Source organism: Ursus maritimus, unplaced genomic scaffold (genome assembly GCF_017311325.1).
Source record: "Ursus maritimus isolate PB19 unplaced genomic scaffold, ASM1731132v1 scaffold_2, whole genome shotgun sequence".
NCBI lineage: Eukaryota > Metazoa > Chordata > Mammalia > Carnivora > Ursidae > Ursus > Ursus maritimus.
This window is the reverse complement of record NW_024424452.1, coordinates 39,908,845-39,928,215: the sequence shown is the minus strand read 5'-3', so window position 1 is coordinate 39,928,215 and position 19,371 is coordinate 39,908,845. Positions and strand designations below refer to the sequence as shown.

Genomic DNA, 19,371 nt, shown 5'->3' with positions numbered 1-19,371 from the left:
GTCCTACATGCGGCTGCCTGCTCAGCGGGGCGTCTGCTTCCCCCTCTGCCCCTGCTCATGATCTCTCTCACACACACTCTCTTTCTCTCTAATAAATAAATTTTTTAAATCTTTAAAAAAAAATTTCAGCAGCTAAAAAGAACATATCAATCATGCAGTTACTAAACAATACATTTTTGAAAGATACTAACGGGAGAATGCTCACACCATTCTCCACACGTACTCAGATGTACTCAGAAAAAGGTACTCAGAGTACACACGTACTCAGAAAAAGGAAAGCAGCATACTGAAATGTTCCCGCTGGTTTTCTCGAGGTGGTAAAGATACTGATAAAATTATGTCTCATACATTTGTGGAATTTTTTTATGTTCACTATCAAGCACAGTAATTATAATTCTCCAAAAGCAACTATTATTTCCTTTAACATCTTTTTCAAAAATAAGATACTAGTAACTGTGGTACACCAAATACAGCCGAGCGTCCGGAGTGCCCCCCTCCGTGGCCGGCAGGAAGGGGACAGCCGCAGAGAGAGCCCCAGGCCCCCGAGGCCACCAGCCCCGCGAGGCAGGCGTGAGCGCAGGACCACCTTGGACCGGCAGCCACGCAGCGGCCGCTGACTCCCGAGGGCTGCTTCCCAGAACCCTGAGTGGGGAATCGGTTGCGGTTCTAGCCGTGGGCGGGGGCTGACTTGCTCACAGCGAGACCCGCTGTCACGGCAAAGCTGAAACATCCCCGCCACACCCGCCACAGTACCTGTCCAAGGGGTGCCCGTGGCCTCCTGGCTCCAGGCGCTCCAGGAGCCATGGCCGAACTCCTCCCGCGCCCGAAGCTGCACCACGTGCCGCATGCCTCTCCAGGCGTCGTAGATGATGCAGCGGTGCCGGAGCTCCTGGACCTGACGCGGGGGCACAGCGACAGCGGGGTGAGGCCCGGGGCTCTGGGCAGACAGCTCTGCGGGGATGGGCATGCCCTCGGCCACCCCTCTCAGGGCCAGGGAGTGACCGGCGCTTGGAGACCCTCCGCAGGCTCACGCCGCCCGAGGCTCAGAGCCTCAGGGCAGGACGGGGCTCCCCGGGGCCACTGGACCCTGCCAGCCACACCCTCAACCCGCATGTGGCCCAACTGCCTCCCCCGGTCATACGCATCCTCTCGAACGGGCCTGTGAGGAGGACAGGCCCGGCACTGTCACTGCTATCCGAGCAACGAGACGACGAATGCTCAGGAGGGTTCAGAGACGCACCCCGGGCCGCAGCAGCCAGAACCGTAACCCGAGTCCCCAGCCACACTCTCCTGTCCAGAGTAAAAGAAGAACTTACCATCCACGTTGTGAACGTCTTTGACCGTTCAGCCCGGTATCGGAGCTCGAACTGCAGCCTGTAGAAATAGGAGTTCCAGGAGGGGGGGTCCTGCCAGGTCACACTGAGCCAGCGGGGGTTTCCGTCCACAGCAGTGACGGTGATGTTGGCAGGCGGGTCGGGCTGCACTGTGGGGCAGGACAGCAGGCTCCCATGCAGCAGCGAGTGTGCACGTCCCCCCGAAACAGGCAGGACCCCACCCCAAGCACCCAGACCGCACCCCTGTGCCATCTTGCCAAGGACCCCGCCTGCCAGTCAGGCCCCTGGCAAGGAAAGCCCGAAAGGCACCAGCTCAGCAAACTGCAGCACCGGCCCCTCCCGGCCCCCCGAGCCATCTGAGAGGGGCCGTCAGAGGGGCCGGGGGCGTCTGGGGTGGGGTACCGGAAGAGGGTACTCACGGATTCCGTAGCCCTCAAACGTCTGGGGACTGCTGGACCTGCTTCCGGCACTGTTGCTGACGCACAGGGACACGACGTACAAGGAGTTGTCGCCCTCCGGGACCGCCAGCCGGCAGGAGAACTTCCGGGACCCCTGGGCATACGGGCACGGCTCCTGGGAGTCTCCCAGCGGGACGCTCCGACTGTGGACACAGGACGAGGCCAGGCTCGCTACCAGCGTCTGCCCGTCTTCGGGGGAGAGACCCTCCACTCGGCGGCCCTTAGCAGGTCTCGTGATTTCAATCAATTCTCCAACCTCACCAAGCCTCTGTTTTCTCATTGGAAAATGGGAATTTTAGTAATACCCCTCACAAGGGTCTGTTAGGGTTAACTGAAAACTGAGTGAGACATCGAGGTGAGCTGGCAGGGCGACATGCTGAGCTAAAGCACACTCGGTCCCTGAGGCGCTGGACGGGGGAGCCTCCCGGCCTCTGTCCCCAGGGAGCTGCAGCAAGGAGTCCAGAGAGGCCCCATCCCCGGCCTCAAGCCTCGAACAAGAACGACTTCCCTCGGGGGACGAACAGCGGCTCCGGAAGCACGGGGCTTGCAGGCTTCCCAAGGAGGTGGGAGCCGTTCCGGCCGATGAGCCCGGAAAAGACTTCTGGGTGGTTACAGATACTCAGGTGAGTCAGACCCGGTCCCGCCTGGCCTGGAAGCCTGAGACGTCGCCCACGGACGACATGTGTGGGCGCAGGCGGTGCCGGCAGCCACTCGCCCCGCCGCGGGGCTACAGATCCCTGCTGATTCAGGCGCAGACCCGGGCCTGGAACAAGGTCCTTCCTCCTGGGACACCTGCTCCTCTGTTCCCAGCGGGAGTTAGAGCCTCCTTCCCTCGGACAGCACCCAGGCCTCCATCCCACCTAACGCTGAGAAGGTGGGGTCCCAGGGAGGCCCGGGGGGGGGGGGTGTCTCTCCGGCAGCTCTGGTAAGTACCCCGCCCAGGGCACAGGCTAGGGAAGAACGGGTCATCGTGGGGTGAGGCTGTCACGTGCACGCACACCAAGACAGAGAGCAGAGTGCACACCTCTTCCCAGGGGCAGTGGAAACCCCCCACCCAAGCACAGGGTCCCCAGGCTCTGGCAGCCCCCCTCCCGCTTCCTCAGTCCAGGAGGGGAGAGGTGCCAGCAGCTGCCAGCGGGCCACGTGAGCCGGCCACGTATGCCACCTGAGCCAGCGTTCTGTGGCCGGTCTGGGTGGCTGCCGACCCCGTGCAGACCATCTTGTCGTGAACGAACACCTTCCTGGTCCCAGACAATCACTGCCACAGCCCCGTGCTGGGTTCTGGAGGGTTCTAACTCTCTGCACGGGCAGCTGTGCCGTGTGCGGACACGACAGCGTGCACAGTTCTGCACGGAGACGATAACGTGAGGGCCTAACAACTCTCTGCAGACAGACACTGGTAGAAACCAACCCCCCTTAAGTCACTGCTGAGATTTCTGACAGAGGACCGACAGCTCGAACCGCAGAACTGCAATGACAACCCCTGGCCTGAGGGGCCCTGCCCTCCGACGGATCTTCAGCACCTCGGCCCTTCCTCACAGCCATCCCGAGCTCCTCCCAGGCCCAGCGGTGCCTTCCTGCCCCACACCTACCCTCTCCTCCCCCACATCCACCCTCTCTCCCCCAAGCCACTCCTCTCGAGGCCTTTCTAAGGGAAAGAGCCTGATGGAGGCTCACACAGGCCAGGCTTCTCGGGAGTCGGCAGCCCTTCCCCTCACAGGGGCATCGGCACCTTCTTCAGGCAACACCCCAAACCTGGCATGTTGAATAAACCAGACAGACTGGGATCTGATTCCTAGCAGAGCCACTTACAGCAAGATGACCTTAAAGCAAGTTAATGGATCGTTCAACCTCAGCCTTCTCCATCTGTTAAACAAGGGTGACAGCCGCCCCCATGGCTGCTGTGGTCACCGGCAAGCTCCCGTTCAGTCCCCGACTCCCTCCTCCCCATCCCAAAGTGATGCAGCCTGGGAACCCCTGGCCAGCCAGCCCACTTGCTGCTGTGAGAGCCAGCACCCCTCGTGCACCTCGGTGACGGTGGGGACGACGCGGACACACAGCCCGGCCCAGATACTCACAACTTCCTCACCAGTAACGTGGCCCTGGTCGTCAGGGACGGTGGGTGCCGAGGACTCCACTCACAGGCCACCTTGCTGAGGGGACTCTTACGGAAGCAGGAGAGCTGGGGCTCCTCAGGGGGGGCTGAAAGGAGAGCACAGCCATTGGGGGGGGAGCATAGCCCTGCAGCAGCCCGCCCCCCACATACACACTCATGCAATCTTCGCAACAACAGCAATAATAAATAAACCATAAATTAACCATATTTACCAGCAGGGACAATGGACACAGGGTCGAAGCTGTGGAGGAAGACGAGCACCCAAACCCATGCCTCAGACTGTGAACCCCTGGCCTCGGCCCCAAACACTCAGGCCAGGGGGAAGGTGGGGTCCCCGTCAGCCAGAGGCCCCCACCCAAGGGGAGCCCCCTCCATCTCAGTGCTGGCAGATGTCAGTGACTCTCTCCCTGAATCTGCTGGGCCAGGGGAATACCAGGAGTTTAAAGGGGCAGCTGGGACCCATCGCCCAGCACTCTGAGCTCACGACTCACCATCCACCAGCAAACGCACGGTTCCGAGCAGGCGGCCGTCCTGGTAACATGAATAGTTTCCAGAGTCGCTGAGCTGCACGGACCTCAGAAGCAGCTTCCTTCCCACAGCGGCCCAGCTGCCCTGGTGCGGGCCCGCTGCACGATTCCCCAGCAGCCAGTGAACGGCGTCTCCTGGCTCCCCGCCCGGGCAGAGCAGGGTCACGCTGGCCCCAGGCAGGCTGGTCACTGCATCGCTCACCACCTCTGAGGAGGGAGAAGACACTCAGTGAGCCCACAGTAGCCAGGAAGGATTCTGCTTCTGATCTGGGAAGCCACAGGGGCTTCAGAACGACACCTCTCTCGCGCCATCCACTGGCCCAGGCCACGGCTCCCCAGGGGCCTCCGGAAGCCGCCTCGGCCACCTGACTCCTTTGATCAGAAAACCGTCGGGATGCCTGGGGGGCTCAGTTGGTTAAGCGTCTACCTTTGGCTCAGGTCGTGATCCCGGCGTCCTGGGATCAAGCCCCATGTTGGGCCCCCTGCTCAGTGGGGAGCCTGCTTCTCCCTCTGCCTCTCCCCCACCCTGCACTCACGCTCTCTCTCTCTTTTTCAAATAAATAAATAATTAATTAATTAAAATCTTTTAAAAATGTATAAATAAATGAAAATAAAAATAAATTAATTTAAAGAAAAAAGAAAAGCCTCGGCAGCTGGCCACCGAACACAGCATGAATTCCGAGCGTGAGGCCTGGCGTGGCACACAGGGCCTTCCGCCACCCATGCCCCCAACTCTTGCAGGCCTCATCTCCCCCCCACACCCCGTCCCTCAGAAGGCACAGAGCCCCTCCCCCACCCCACACCCCCTCCTATGTCAGGTCTCAACAGCCTCAATATCCCCTCCCTGACTGAGGCCTTCCCTCCCCCCAGCTGGGTCAGGCCCCACTGGGTGTGGTCCCCCTCCCCGTCACCCGTCACCTGCTGCCATGATTACCACGTCCGCATCCGTCTTCTGCCCAAGACTCTAATGCCAGGAGAATCGACGCCCTGTTTTCTCCTCTGTTGTGTTTCAGGGCCTCGCCCACCGCCCGGCACGTGGCAGGGCCCACTGGGTGCCCGATGGGTTAGCGACTGAATGAATGATGCAGATACCAGCTGGGGCGCGCAAGATACAGGACTACACGGGAAGTCTCGGGATCCCTGAGGCTTCGTGCGAGGTGGCCCACTTGACAGGCAGCAAGATGTGGAGGCATCGGGAGACCCGCCCAAGGTGGCCCGGACGCCGGCGGCACAGGTGGGGTGCGGCCACCTCGTCCCGGGACCCACTCCTGTCTATGTAACATAGGACTACGCTCTTTTTATTCTAGGGAGCAAACTGGAGGGTACAAAAGAACAAATGTGCTCCCTACCCCTGAAAAATACCACGTATGTGCTACTCCAGGAAAAGAATACTGAAAATTAAAGGAGCAGGTCAGCTTGTTTTAGTGTAGGTTAAATGGAGTCACAGGGTTTGAGATAAAATTAGTCTAACCAATTAATTAAATGAGTCCACCCAGCTAAGGGCATGGAAGCCAGGAAACAGGCAGTTTTCATACTAAGCACACTTGGCCCTTCAAACCATTGGCTAGCGAGCTGCAGCAGTAAATCTGGCCGAAGATTTCGGGAAAGCCCGGCCGGAACCAGACCTCATCTTCTCCTGAGCTCCCAGGCCTGGAGGGCCAGCATCAACATGTCTGACCTGCAAGCCTTCTCGCTCAGGAGGAGGGGTTTATGTCTCACTGGGCAGGCTGTCCTTCCTCCCACCACATCCAAGGCAGCAGTCGGAGGGACTGAGGGTCAGTGAGCCCCCCAGGAGGATGGCACCCCCACAGCAACCGCTGCACACGCTGCACGGCCTTCCACTTGCAGCCTGACACCACCCCGCCAGCTGAGGCTGGCAGCTCAGGGACGGGAGCCAGGGCAGGGTAGCCCCTGGTCCTCGTGGAGTTTCTTCACCAGAACCTTGGACTCTGGATGAGAAAAGTAGTTGAATCTCACCGTGCAGGGGGACAATTTGGGCAGGTTCCGTGGACCCCTTTGCCTTGATTTCCCCTCCCTCTGTCCTATATTCCATAAATACTCGAGAAGGCTCCCTGTGCCAGACACCAGTGAGGAAGACACGGTTAGGCAGCAGAGAGACCCTGCCCTCGAGGACAGGAGACGCATTCACCACTGCAGAACGGGGAAACGGGAACCGTGCTTCCCCAGCGGCAGCAAAATCCCAGCCCCTCAAAGCCCAGGTCCACTGAGGGTGTGTCCCTGCCCAGATGGCTTGAAACGGCTCTGAAAACCCTGAACACTGCTTTCATATGGAATCCTCAATAATATACCTCCAGCATTTCAGATGTTGTTTTTAAAGGTACTGCAAAACACTGAACACACGCGGAGTAACGTAATACACACAAAAGTTAGGAAGCATGAGACACCCCCAGCCCCTCGCACAGCCGCTGTCTCCCTGCCTTGGCCGTGTTACATTCTGGGTACAACCCTCCTTTACTTTTAAAAATAGGTTCACTGCGCACAGAACCCTAATTTTTTCTTGGCCTTGATTTGAGTTGAGGGCTTTATAGAAAAGGTCTGTATGTAGTCTGCTGGTACGTGCCGGAACGTGCTCTCATCATTCACTACAGTCCTAGGACTCACGCACGAGCAGCTGTCGCTCACCCCCCTTCACGCCTGGGGTACCGCACCGAGCACGGATGTGGTTCTGCCAGGGAGCGCTGGACGGCTTCCAGCGTCCTGCTGCACCGGAGTGTGGCTTTCCACTTTCTCACGTGTGCTCCTGGTCACTTGCCCGGGACTCTCCCCGAGCAGGACTGCCGGTCCTAGCGTGTGTGTGTCACATGCGTCCTGTTCCTTCATGAGCGAACATGACTGAACAGTCGAGTGTGTGTAAGCCGATGGGCACCTGATGGGCGCGTCCGGGCCACAGAATGATTTCCATCTGTGCCCGATGAGGTTATGTTTAGAAGACTCACCCAATGCTCCCTTTATTTTTTTTTTAAGATTTTATTTTTAAGTAACCTCTACACCAAAGGTGGGACTTGAACTCACAACCCTCAGATTGAGTCACGTGCCCTAGCAGCGGAGCTGCCAGGTGCCCCTATCTTTTGTTCTTTTTTTTTAAAGATATTTTTACTACCCTACACTTCTGATCACCATATCCGTATTTTTACTTCTCCATTTTCCACCAGATAAAGCAGCTCTGAGGATAAAAGCCAACACAGACGTCAAGCTCATGCACGAAGTGCCACCACCGTAGACACAAGGATGGAGATTCCGTGGACGAGGACTGCCAGTCGGTGTGGAGCTTCACCACGAGTGGAAATCGGAATTCACCCGCCACCAATACCCAACAGACCCAGGCGGGCGGCACGAAGGCCCACGTGCGGCTCGTCCTTTCACTGACACTTCACAGGGCACCGTCCCCATCCCCAGCCATGACTATGAGACGCGGAGCTCCCACTAGCACTCATCGAAGAACTCAGTAGGTGCTTAATACATGTTTAATGTAGGGTGCCCAAGAGGGACCCACAGGCACAGAGTCTCCACACCGGGAACGGCCGAGAGCGCTGGTCACGGATGACACACTAGGCAGTGGTGCCGGGGAGGAGCCCGTCCCAAGCAGGAGATGCTGTGGGAGGAAAATGGGAGGAAAATGGGAGCCGGGAGCCAGAGGGAGCTCTCTTCTCTTCTGCACTTGCCCCCTGTGGGAGAATGGCTTCTCGGCCCACTTCCCTCCCCAGCTCCGAGGGAAGCTCCCGCTGTGTGCAGTGACCAGCCTGAACAGCAGGGCTGTACTTCCCTGCTCCTTTAACAATGCCCAAAGCACGGGGGCAGCTCAGAGAAATAGCAAATAAAAAGGCTTTTTTTCTCGTCCGTAAAAGCAGAGCTGTGGGAGCAATGTGATGGCCGCTCCCTCTGCCAAGGAGCTTGAGTAATGGTTTTCTGAGTCTTTAAAACTGAGTCACTATTTTTTTTTTAATGGGGAATGATTAATTATAAACTACCCATTGGCAACTATTGCCTGTCCCAGCCCTTCTTCAAAATGTGTTTCTTCTAGGGGCGCCTGGCCGGCTCAGTCCGCAGAGCATGCAACTCTTGATCTCAAGGTCGTGGGTTCAAGCCCCATGCTGAGGACAGAGGGTTACTCAAAAAAAAAAAGTGTGCAACTACGTTTCTTCTAGAAGCTGTGAACAACACTGTGTTAACTATGCTTCTGAAACCACTCTGTGCAGGCTGGTCACTCAGAGAGCAAAGACCACAACAAATCATCGTGCTCGGGCCACAGCAGACAAGGCTGTCCCTCCCCCCGGCCACCCGCTCACCACTGCTCCTGACCACTCTCCAAGCCAGTGCCCACGACACCTGCACAGCTATGCGGGAGCCGGGGACATCTCTCTGAAGGGAGGAAGTAATGTCCCCGCGTCCCCCTGGCACCTCTACCCCTCTCTCAGAGGGCGGGACTGGAAGTGATTTCTTTCTCTTCCGTCCCCTTCCTGCAGTTTTTAGATTTTCTATAAGCCGTACTAGTCTCAGAACGAATATAATCGTATTTAAAACAAAGAAGCTCCACAGCCTGGGTCTGTCCAAGTTATTCAGTCTCAGGAGGAAGGAGGAAGTGGGGCACGAAGGAAACCAGGGGACAGAGGAGGGCGAGCGTGGGCTCCTCCAGACAAGCCCTGCAGGTCAGAGAGGGTTCACCTGCCCCTGGGCTCGGTGCTCTGTCACTTGTCACTCTGGCTCTGCTCTACAGCCCTGGCCCTCAGCTCTGCCGCCTGATCCCCTGGTCCGCACCAGGTCATGGTTCCCCCCAGCTGCCTCTGCTCGACTCCGGAGCAGCCAGGGCCCTCCCAAGCAGGGCTCCCGGATAGGGAAGGGTCAAAGGGAAGAGACACCGTGGGGGAGCAAAGGGGCGGCCCCTTCCTGCCCCAGCCATTCCTCCCCCCACCCCCACAGCCCTCACTCCCACCCTGGGCGGTGGGGACAGCAGGGAGCAGCTGACCCTGCCCGCTCTACCACTGAACAGAGCACGAAATCCGGCACCTGCCCCTCAGGGACTGCTCCGAGGTCTGGGGGCCAGAGGTAAGCCTGTGTCTGTCCCTCCTAAAGACACCAGGGTTTCTGAGCACCATCACGGGCAAGGCCAGAAGTCCTCACTGGGGAAGAACAGACAGTCAACACCACCATGGACCACGACTCCTCTTCCTCCTTGCCCATACTGTAATCTCAGGCCCCACGAAACCCTGCGGGGACCTTAAAACTGCCTATAATACAGGCCATCCTGAACTAACTGCCCCGATGTACTGAGGGACACGAGGAAGGGAGACCTGAGTCAGGGGTCTGACCAGTGGAGCCGCAGGGAGGGGCGTTCCCGCAGGACGAACAACTGGAAAAGGCGCCAAGAAGTGAACCCCCACACGGTGCGGCAGGTGGGGTCCCCAGGGGGTGAGACCCACCTCTGCCGAGGAAGGGCACAGGCTCAACGCCCCCAGCCCCCCCCCACAGGACTCAATACTGCTCCTTCCTTCTGCTTATCCTCCAGGCACCTGGAGAATGAACCCGCTGGCCCCCAGGCTCCAGCATAAAGCACCACAGAGGCAGGAGACAGGAGGGAGCCGTCAAGGACTGGGAGCCTTCTTCGTTCTTCCCAAGACCAGTGGCAGGAGGAGGTCAGCAGCGCCCCACACCCCAGCTTCCTGTGAAGACAAGGGTCCTGCGGAGGACGAAAGCACGTCACCTGGGACCGAAATCAGAAGTGTCCACTCCTGAAAACAGACGTCCCAACATCTCCTCCCTAAATGCCAAAGCACTTGGTGTCTCGTATGCCAGCCCGACGCTTACCATGAACTACGCATCTAGGAGTGGGGACAGCCTGGCGTGGAAGGGACAGGAGGCCTGAGTCCATCCCTCGTCTCGCCACGATTCACGGGCAGCCTTGGGCTCCTCACAGAGCCACTAGCTGAGCCCCCGTTTATCCCTCTGGGAAGCGAGGGTTCAGACCCTAGCATCTCACCATGTGGAGTCGTCAGCTCTCAGGTCAGGAAGCACGTCTGTGCCGTTTATCTCAGACAATACCAGCCCGAAAACATGTAATTAATCAACAGGTTTATTATTCTAATAGCTGATGGCTTTGGTTCGGAGAGGGTCGAGAGCCAGATGCCAGTGCTCTCAGACAGACGCGGCTCCTCTTCCTGGAGAGCTCCAAGGAGGGGAATTCCCACAACCTCCCTGCCTCCCCTTCCTCGAGAGGATGGAACCCCTGGCAACCAATCCCACACCTGCAGGCCCCTCGGGCCCCCGCCACGCCACTCTCTGGGGCACGGGGCCCCCACCACCCCAGTGGGGGACTGTGCAGCACAGCCCTGGGCACGGGGGTCCCTCCCCGTTCTGGACCACAGGTTGGTTGCCAGAAACCCCAACAGCTCTGCTGTTTTTCTACTTTTTTTCCTCTTCAAGTAAACTGGCAAATGTCAATAATCAGAAAAACACACACACAGAGACATATTTCTCAACTCTGTTACAGCGTCTGCTGCTCTTGCCAGCAAAACAAGCTCAGCTTCCCGGCCCCACTTATGTAAGCGGTGAGCCGGCCGCCCAGCACGCTGCCACTGAGGACGGCCTGGCGTGCACCTGCCAATCCCCTGGCCCTGGTTTCTGAGCTGGGACTCGGGTCTGGCTGGCCGCCCAGGAGGGACTCCAACCTCGTGGGCTGCAGAGGCTCAGGATTTCAGAAGGGGTCACAGAGAAACCAGGTCCCTTCTCAGCAATAAAGGCCTTCAGTTAAAGGGAGTGGCTGCTGAGAAGTACCCAGAAGGACGTGGGTCCCTGTGTCCAAATGCAGAATTTGGTCCCGGGGAGCCTAGAATTCGCCCCGGTGCTCTCCACCTACCAACTGAAACAGACTTCCTGATTTCCAGGTAATAATCACAACGCTCATTAGCCACTGGCGAGTCACCGGGCTTGCTACTTCTCACAACCACCTTGCCAGGAAGGGAAGCCTGTCCCGTAGCAGGACGGAAGCTCAGGAACTCGCTGGTGAGGTGGGGGGCGTGCGCCGGCTCCAGGTCCCTCCAGCCAAGTGTCTCTCTGCCCTGAGCAAGGGGAGCCCCCCCAAGCTCCCCTTCGCTGGGCTGCTCACCACCTGTCGCTTCCTGCTCTCCTCCTGCCTTTCCACCCATCACAGTCGCTCGGGGAGGGGAGTCCTAGGTGTGAGGGAAGCCAGGTGAACAGGCCTCCTCAGGCGCACCGGCTGCCTGCAGTGGGGCCCACGCGCCCGACCCTCCCCAGGGCAGCAGTCTGTGACAACTCCCCCCACTCCCACTCCCACCAGGTCACCCGTTCGCGGGCCTAAACGCCAAAGTCCCCACATCCCAGGGAGAGGCCAGGCCCCAGGCTCTAAGCTGAGCCCCGCGCCCGCTCCCCGCTGCTCCCCTGCAGCAGCCCCGCCCCTCCTCTCCCGGGTTTGCGGGCTGTAGCTGCTCGAGTTTGCCTTGTACTTGGCAGAGCCGGTATTTACCTTGGCTCCGCACCCCGGACTACAGCCTCCTCGGGCCCCACACAAAGGTGGAGCTGGAGGCTGGCTCACAGACCTGCATGGTGACCAGCTCCAGAGAAAAATATGTAATCCTGGCCTGGTGGCCTCGGAGGTAATCTGGGGCCCAGCCCGGAAGGTCTGGCCAGCTCACCTCTCCGAGATTATCACCTAATTAGAGGAAAAGATGTGGAAGCAGGGCAAACAGTCCAACGGCCCCAGAGGCCCGCTAAGACTGACTCTGCCTCAGGCCAGGAAGGGGCTGGGCTGGGGTGCTGGGCCGAGAGCCCCTGGGGGGCTGGGGCCAGGTGCCTGTGGGTAGCGTGGCCGGGACTGGAGCCCCTCACCCTGGTTGTGTCCACCCCTCGGCTGGCCCTCATGGAGCACAGCCATTCCCATCTCGAACTCAGCCTCAGTGGCCAGCCAGGAGCCTGGCCCACTGGGTGGCGGGGGTCTATTGTGTGCTCGGGGAAGGCGCTGCCGGGCGCCCCCATCCCAAACCATACCCACAGCCCACCCCTCGAGACCCAAGGAAGCTAACGGTTTGAGGAGCCGCGGGGGGGGGGGGGGGGGGTCGCGTTCTGCTCCTCATCTGAGTGAAAACTCACGGAGCTGCACTTTCACGCTGAGCGCTCTTGTCTGTGGGTGTGTGGCACCGATGAAGGCCCTGAAGTCGGTTCCCGCAGCCCCACGGCGGCCTCAGCTCGGGCCTAGCACACCTGCGCACATGCCCCTCGCCGATCTGGCCGGCTCACCGGGTGTCCCTGAGAAGGACGGGTTCGGAACTGGCAGCAAGGAGCTGCAAGGCCCAGACCCAGGCGCCCCCGCCACGTTCTGCAATAGAAGACGCAGCACTGTGAACGCTCCCTATAGCCATCTCCAAATTCCACCTGATCCTAATGAAAGTACCAACAGAAATGTTCTAGAACGAGACAGCTGATTCAAAAGGAAAAGTCAGGGGGTGCCTGGGTGGCTCAGTCGTTGGGCGTCTGCCTTGGGCTCAGGGCGTGATCCCGGCGTTCTGGGATCGAGCCCCACATCAGGCTCCTCCGCTGGGAGCCTGCTTCTTCCTCTCCCACTCCCCCTGCTGTGTTCCCTCTCTCGCTGGCTGTCTCTCTTTGTCAAATAAATAAAATCTTAAAAAAAACACAAAAAAACAAAAGGAAAAGTCAGCAAGGGCAAGACAATTCCGAGGAAGCGGAGGAAGGGGATGGGGATGAGCCCGCCCAGGCCTTAAGCACCTTCTAAAGCTGCAACCAGGACAGCAGCACGACACGGGCACAAACCGATGCAAGGGAAACGAGACGCGGCTCAGAAGTAACAATACCCGAAAATCGCTTCGTCTGCTCTAACGAACTGCCCACTTTCAAATAGCCAAGACGATAAGTGTGATGAGCGTTTTACCACAATCTTTTAAAAGCAGCCCAGTCTGAGTACTGGCACAGAGAGGCACCGTTCGAGCCCCCGCACATCCCAACCGGACCCCCCGTCTGTCCTTCGGAGGAGGTTGGTCACTGCTGACCGAGCGCGAGCCACTCGAACCCAGGCCTCAGGATGTGCGCTCCTAACCACTCATGAGGCCGAGAAGCAGTACCCACCCAAGCACTTAGCGTCTGCAGATCTGAAAGGTGACTTCAAATCAGCGGGGGACGGGCACCTGAGCGGCTCAGTGGGTTGAGGGACCAAGTCTTGATTTCAGCGCAGGTCATGCTCTCAGGGTCATGAGATCGAGTCCCAGGTGGAGCTCAGCAGGGACTCTGCTTGAGATTCTCTCTGTCTCTGCCCCTCCCCCCCAGTAAGCAAATAAATAAATAAAATAAAACCAGTGTGGGGGAAATGGATTATTCAATAAACTGTAAAGGGACATTAGGTTATAACTGGGGAAAAAAAGAGCCACACTTCATGCCTCAGTCTATGATAAACTCAAAATGGATCAAATATTTAAATGTAAAAAACTCCTCAAGCCACCAGAAAAAAAAAAAAGAATAATCTTTTAAAATAATACTGGCATAGGGAAGATCTTATAAGTATGATACAACACCTGGACATTGTAGAGATTGATAAATCCAACTATATATATATTTTTTATTTGACAGAGAGAGAGAGACAGCGAGAGAGGGAACACAAGCAGGGGGAGCGGGAGAGGGAGAAGCAGGCTTCTCGCTGAGCAGGGAGCCTGACACGGGGCTTAATCCCAGGACTCTGGGATCATGACCTGAGCTGAAGGCAGATGCTTAACAGACTGAGCTGCCCAGACGACCCACCAACTAGATTTTTAAAAATCTGCATGGCAAACACCATGGCAAACACCATCTCTCCCAAAAACTCAAAAGACAAATGACAAACCAGAGAAAAATATTCATAATTCATATCATAGAGGCCTAAATTCCTTAATATATTAAGACTTCCTGTAGGCAATGAGAAAAAGACCAACAACTCAAATTTTTTAAGTTAGCAACGAATATGAACATGCAGTTCATAGAAACAGGTCATGCAAATGTCTCTTAAACATGAAAAAGCCTACACAATCTCACTCAGATAAGGTAAAAGCAATTAATTCCACACAGACTGTTTTCTGTGTAGACGCTGGTTTAATAACACACTTTGGGCAAAGGCGTAGACACACACGCACTCTCTCATTGCTGCTAGGGCTCGGAATTCGTGGAGCTTCTACTCTCTCTCAAAATTACAAATGTTCAGGGCCTCCAACCCACAGACTCCCCTCAGGGAGCTTACCCTGCAGGTGTTCTCGCCCCGAGGGGCGTGAGGGGCGGGGGGCTACTCCCTGGGACGCTGCCTGTCACCACAAGATGAGAAACCCGCAGGTGCCCACCGAAAGCAGAGCACACGAAGGGCTCTGCGTATCCATGTAATGAGACACCAAGACATTAAAGAGGAAGCTCCTGATGTGCGTTCTGTCCTAGTCCTCGTGGTCAAGAGGCCAAGCACAGGGCTCAGAGCCAAGTCCCCGACGCAGGGCGTCACTCGGAGCTGCGCGACCTCAGGCCAGCTTCTCAGGCTCTTCAGATCCCACTTTCCCAGCCATAAACTGGAAACAGTAAGACTACACACTTCAAGATGCTGTTCTGAAGATCGCCTTTGATAATTAAGGTTAAAACCGCGGCCTTATTTTCCAGACGTACCTAATCTGTCAAGGAGTATGAGCAACTGGAGAGGGAGACAGCACCCCCGAGTGGGGGTGGGGATCCCAAACAGACCCCAGGCTGAGCATGGAGCCTGACGTGGGGCTCAATCCCACAACCCTGAGATCACAACCTGAGCCCAAATCAAGAGTCAGCCGCTTCACCAACAGAGCCGCCCAGGGGGCTCAGCCATTCTTACCGCCATTGCACGAGTGTGTCCCCACTTTGTGCAAGAAGATCCTCAGGCTGCAGCCTCCCCTCCTCCCATCCGAATGGGCTCTCAGGATCAGTAACAACCACCAAGCCCACTTTTGTGCTGGAAGTCTTGCCTGCCTAGGCTCGAGGTAACCTGCCCCAAGCTGGGGGGCTGGCACGTGGGCAGCAAGACATGGGCCTGGAGGGCCCGACCCCACGCAGAGCCAGCTGCCTCCCCTAGGGTAAGTGCCCTGACGGGGACGGGCACCTGCAAACAGCCCCCAATGGAAAGTGATGTGAATGCACACGGGGGAGAAGGAGGTGTGCACACGGCCTTCAGCACTGTTCAGTACTTAGGTCTAGGCCGCAGACGCTGCCTGGGCCACAGCGGTTGTCCCGCCACACCAAGGCCAGGTGCCGGTGAGCCTCGGATGTGGATGCTGTGAAGAAAGAAGGTGACCTTGGCATCCCTGTACTTTGGGGGGGGGGCGCCGGGGGCGGGGGTGGACTCAGCAGCACATGTGGTTGAGTGCAGAGAGCAGGGTTCAGAGCCTGGCCCGTCACTTCCTCGCTGTGTGATCTTGGGCAAGTTATAACCTCTCTGAGCCTCGGTCTCCTCTCGCCCACTCAAGGAGTTTCGGCAGCTCTCACCTCCATCCACCTGCTGCAGCATTTCCACCCGCACGCAAGCAAGCTGACAGTTCAGCCATCTTTCTAGAAATCCCTTTTGTGACCCCACTTTTCCAGCGAAATCACACTCCATTTCTTTACCCCCTTTACAGCCCACATCCTCCAAGGGCCACCAGCGCCCACCACTCCCACTTTTGCGGCTCCATCCTCTGGTGAATCCACTCCCAGCGGCCTCCGGCCTCCACCATTTCACGGAAACTCCTCCTGTGAAGGTCGCCAAGGGCACTGGTCAGGGCCCAGCCCTGTGCCTGCCCGGCCCCCCGCTGGCGGGACACTGTGCGACACCGTGGCAAGCTCCCTCCTCTTCCACAAGCTGTCCTCACCCGGCTGTCAGACACCAAGTCTCCTGGAGCCTCCAACAGGGTCCCGCCTCCTGGGTCTCCCCCCCCACCCCGCCCCCCGCCAGCCTGAGAGGGCTCCGCTGGGGCCTCTTCTCTCCTGCTCCCCAGCTGCACTCACGCCCGTGCGAGGACGGCCACCCTCAAGGCTTGAAATGACATCTGCAGTTAGACGACGCCCACATTCGCACCTCAGCCCCAGTCCTCCTTCCCCAACTCCAGCTTCCTGCGTCCAGCTCCTCAGCGTCTTCCGCTGCTTGTCTGACAGATGTCTCCCTGTCAGCAAGTCCAAAACCGACCTCCTGACCGTCCCCTCCAACAAAACCTGCCCGTCCTATAGCCTGTCCCAGGTGCGCAAGGGGTCTAACACCCTCGAACATTCGGCAGCTGTGCCCGGCCGAAGCTGGCACACTTCTCTGCACGCGGTTGGCACTCGCTATGCTGTTACTGTAAACGCCAAGCAGAGAGGGGAGACCAAAGGATGCTTTTCAGGAAAGGCAGCTGGAAGGCAGTGGGACAGTGAGAACAGGGGCTGGAGAGGCAGCCTGGATGCAGGGCCTCAGGGCCACACGCCTGAGGGGAGAGCCACGGGGCAGAGCTGGCAGAGGGAAGGTACGAGGGGGAGCCCTGCTGAGGACCCAGCACCAGGCTGGAAAAGGCCGAGTCTGCCAAGGACGGCCAACCTCGCTGGATCTCAAGCCCAGAGGACAGAGTAAAGCACACAGATTAATTACTCAGAGGAAGCTACAGGGGCCTCCCCAGACAGGAGGTCTGAGAGTGCCACTCCAGCCCTCAAGGGTTCTCTTTTAAAGACTCCTACCTTGATGGCAGCTAATGACACGGCATTTAGCAGGTCTCTAAGGGCCACTGAGAGTCCCCACAGAGCCCTCTGCTCCAGAACCTCACAGGCCCTCAGTATCGGATGGTGTCAGACTGCTAAAAAGGAGGGAATTTCCTGCCCAAAACGGGAGTATAAGGAATCCCTAAAGATTTCGTATTTCCTTCAGGCCTTCGTTCAAATGTCATCCTCTCCGTGAGAACTTCCCTGGTCCCCCTCAAAAAGTCCAGTGCTACACGCCCCTACAGATGCACACAGTTCCCGGCTCCCTCCCGGCCTCACATCCCCTCTGGGCACTAGTAACCACCCCGTCACCACGTTGCGCAGTTAACTCGCATCTGCATAAACCCAAGTGCCAGGGAGCCAGGGATTTTTGTCTGTTTTGCTCATTTTTGCATCTACAGTTCTAAGAATAGCATGTGGAACACACGAGCAGTCAAAATACTCTGCTCAAACGCACGAACTATTAGCAACGCGAACGTCAGCACACGCTCTGCAGGAGAGACTTTTCTGTATCTTCTCTCCTTTCACCTGTACAGCCACCGATTAGGTATAATTATTTGTATTTTCCAGATGAGGACGGCGAGTCTCCAAGAGGTAAAGTCACTCACAAAAGCTCACATCCTTCCTACACGGCAGGGCTGGGAAGAGATCTGTCCGGCTCCAAACCATGACCACTGCCCATGATGGTGAGCGGTCCCCTGCCGTGGAGAAGATGAGGTCTGGAGAGGGATAAAGGAAGCTGCAGCAGAAAAGCTCGGGAAGAAAGGAGCCGCGCTCCAGGCAGGTCCAGCAGAACTTCCCGCAGCGACGGAGACCCTCGTCCACGTGCAGGACGTTGCCACTACTCACACGCTCCTGAGCGACTGGTCATAATTAATTTAAATGTCAACAGCCACACCTGGCAAGTGGCTACTGGGCCAGAGGCTGGCAGGCCGGGTGGGACTGGGGAAGGGGGGAGGGGTGCATATTTGCAGCGGTGAGCACCCAGCAACCCGAGGGGGTGTTGACCCAGTCTGCCAGGTCATGTGCCTGCCGCCTGGGGTCTGGTCCTCCCTCGGAACAGCTTCCTCTGTACCGTCCCCATCTCCAGACGATTTGTCTTTGGGAAGTGGGTACCACAAGGCCTCAGGCAGCTGGGTTTTCTCAGTCCCTCTCAGGGATTTGCACTTGGCCATTTTCAAGCTCCTTTTAGGGTGGAGTCTGGGTGGCTGGTCCCACACAGGCCCCATAGGGCTTTACACAAACTCAGTGTTTGCTGAAATGAATAAACAAGGGCAGAGCCAAAGCAGGGAGAGATTTCTGGCAACTAGAAGCCTGAGGGAGGAGGGCCTTCCTTCAGCTCCTCAAGCACACCCGTGAGCCCGTCATCCCCGACCAGCGAATCACAAGCATGTGTGGAAAAGGACACTTCCCAGCCTCACTCCCAGATCTCTCTCTTCAGTCAGTCTGGGGTGGGGGCCAAATATTCCCCAACACACACACACAAATTCTAACACAACCAGACCCAGAACTGCGCTTCTGAGAAATGGTGACTTAGGGTGAGGCCAGGAACGCAGGTGGGCACTGGGGGCAGGAAGAAGTCACCAAAGGGAAGTTCAGAAGCTGAGACGGGACTTCTAAGAGACTTAAAGCTGCACATGCTTGTCTGCGCCCCGTCGTGCTCCGCGGAAGGCGGAAGGAACCTGAGTCACCCGTGTCCAGGCCTTCCACGCCAACACCTAAGTCCCGGCGGGTCAGGGCCCCCGACAGCAAGTACACCCGAGCAGTGCCCTCGGCTCCTGGGCACATGGGCAGCCACTCACTGCAAGGAGGCGCGCCTCCCGGCTACGCAAGCCCCCAGCCTGGAGAAGCCCCGGACTTCCTCTCTCACCCAGCTCCAGCCTCTGCTGTCCCCTCGCTTCTCCAAAGCCAGACATTCACAGTCAACTGCTACATGCTTCCTGGACAATGTCTTTATTTTTACTCCCCAGCTTGTGGGCTGAGTCTGTGTGGGTGTGGGAGGAGAGCTGGGTATTTTCTACTTCTCTGCATTTTCCTTCTGAACTGGGCTTTCACTTCCTCCCCCAACTCTCAGTTCTGCCTTTCCTGGGCTGTCCGGCCTCGAGACCACCTCGCCCATCCCTCCAGACCACCAGGCAAAGAGAGACTGACTGCAAAGGGCTGCCGTTGCACTGCCCTGCAACCTCTTAGGAGCCAAGGTACCGCAACTACAGCAG

General features: G+C 57.8%; 1 protein-coding gene across 2 annotated transcripts in view; it reads right to left on the bottom strand.

The window, feature by feature from the left end:
• Positions 1-19,371, bottom strand: part of IL6R (interleukin 6 receptor) — a 45,453-nt gene that overhangs the window by 24,522 nt on the left and 1,560 nt on the right. Inside the window, exons 2-7 of one of the 2 annotated variants that reach the window (XM_040635719.1) lie at positions 4,400-4,642; positions 3,871-3,994; positions 1,754-1,935; positions 1,317-1,483; positions 754-895; positions 134-642 (exon numbers count right to left, since the gene is read on the bottom strand). In XM_040635719.1, the coding sequence (XP_040491653.1) occupies positions 389-642; positions 754-895; positions 1,317-1,483; positions 1,754-1,935; positions 3,871-3,994; positions 4,400-4,642 (1,112 nt within the window). In that variant the 3' untranslated portion in view covers positions 134-388. Of the gene's footprint in view, positions 1-133; positions 643-753; positions 896-1,316; positions 1,484-1,753; positions 1,936-3,870; positions 3,995-4,399; positions 4,643-19,371 lie in introns of those variants that run through there. The other variant, XM_040635720.1, reaches the window with a different exon arrangement.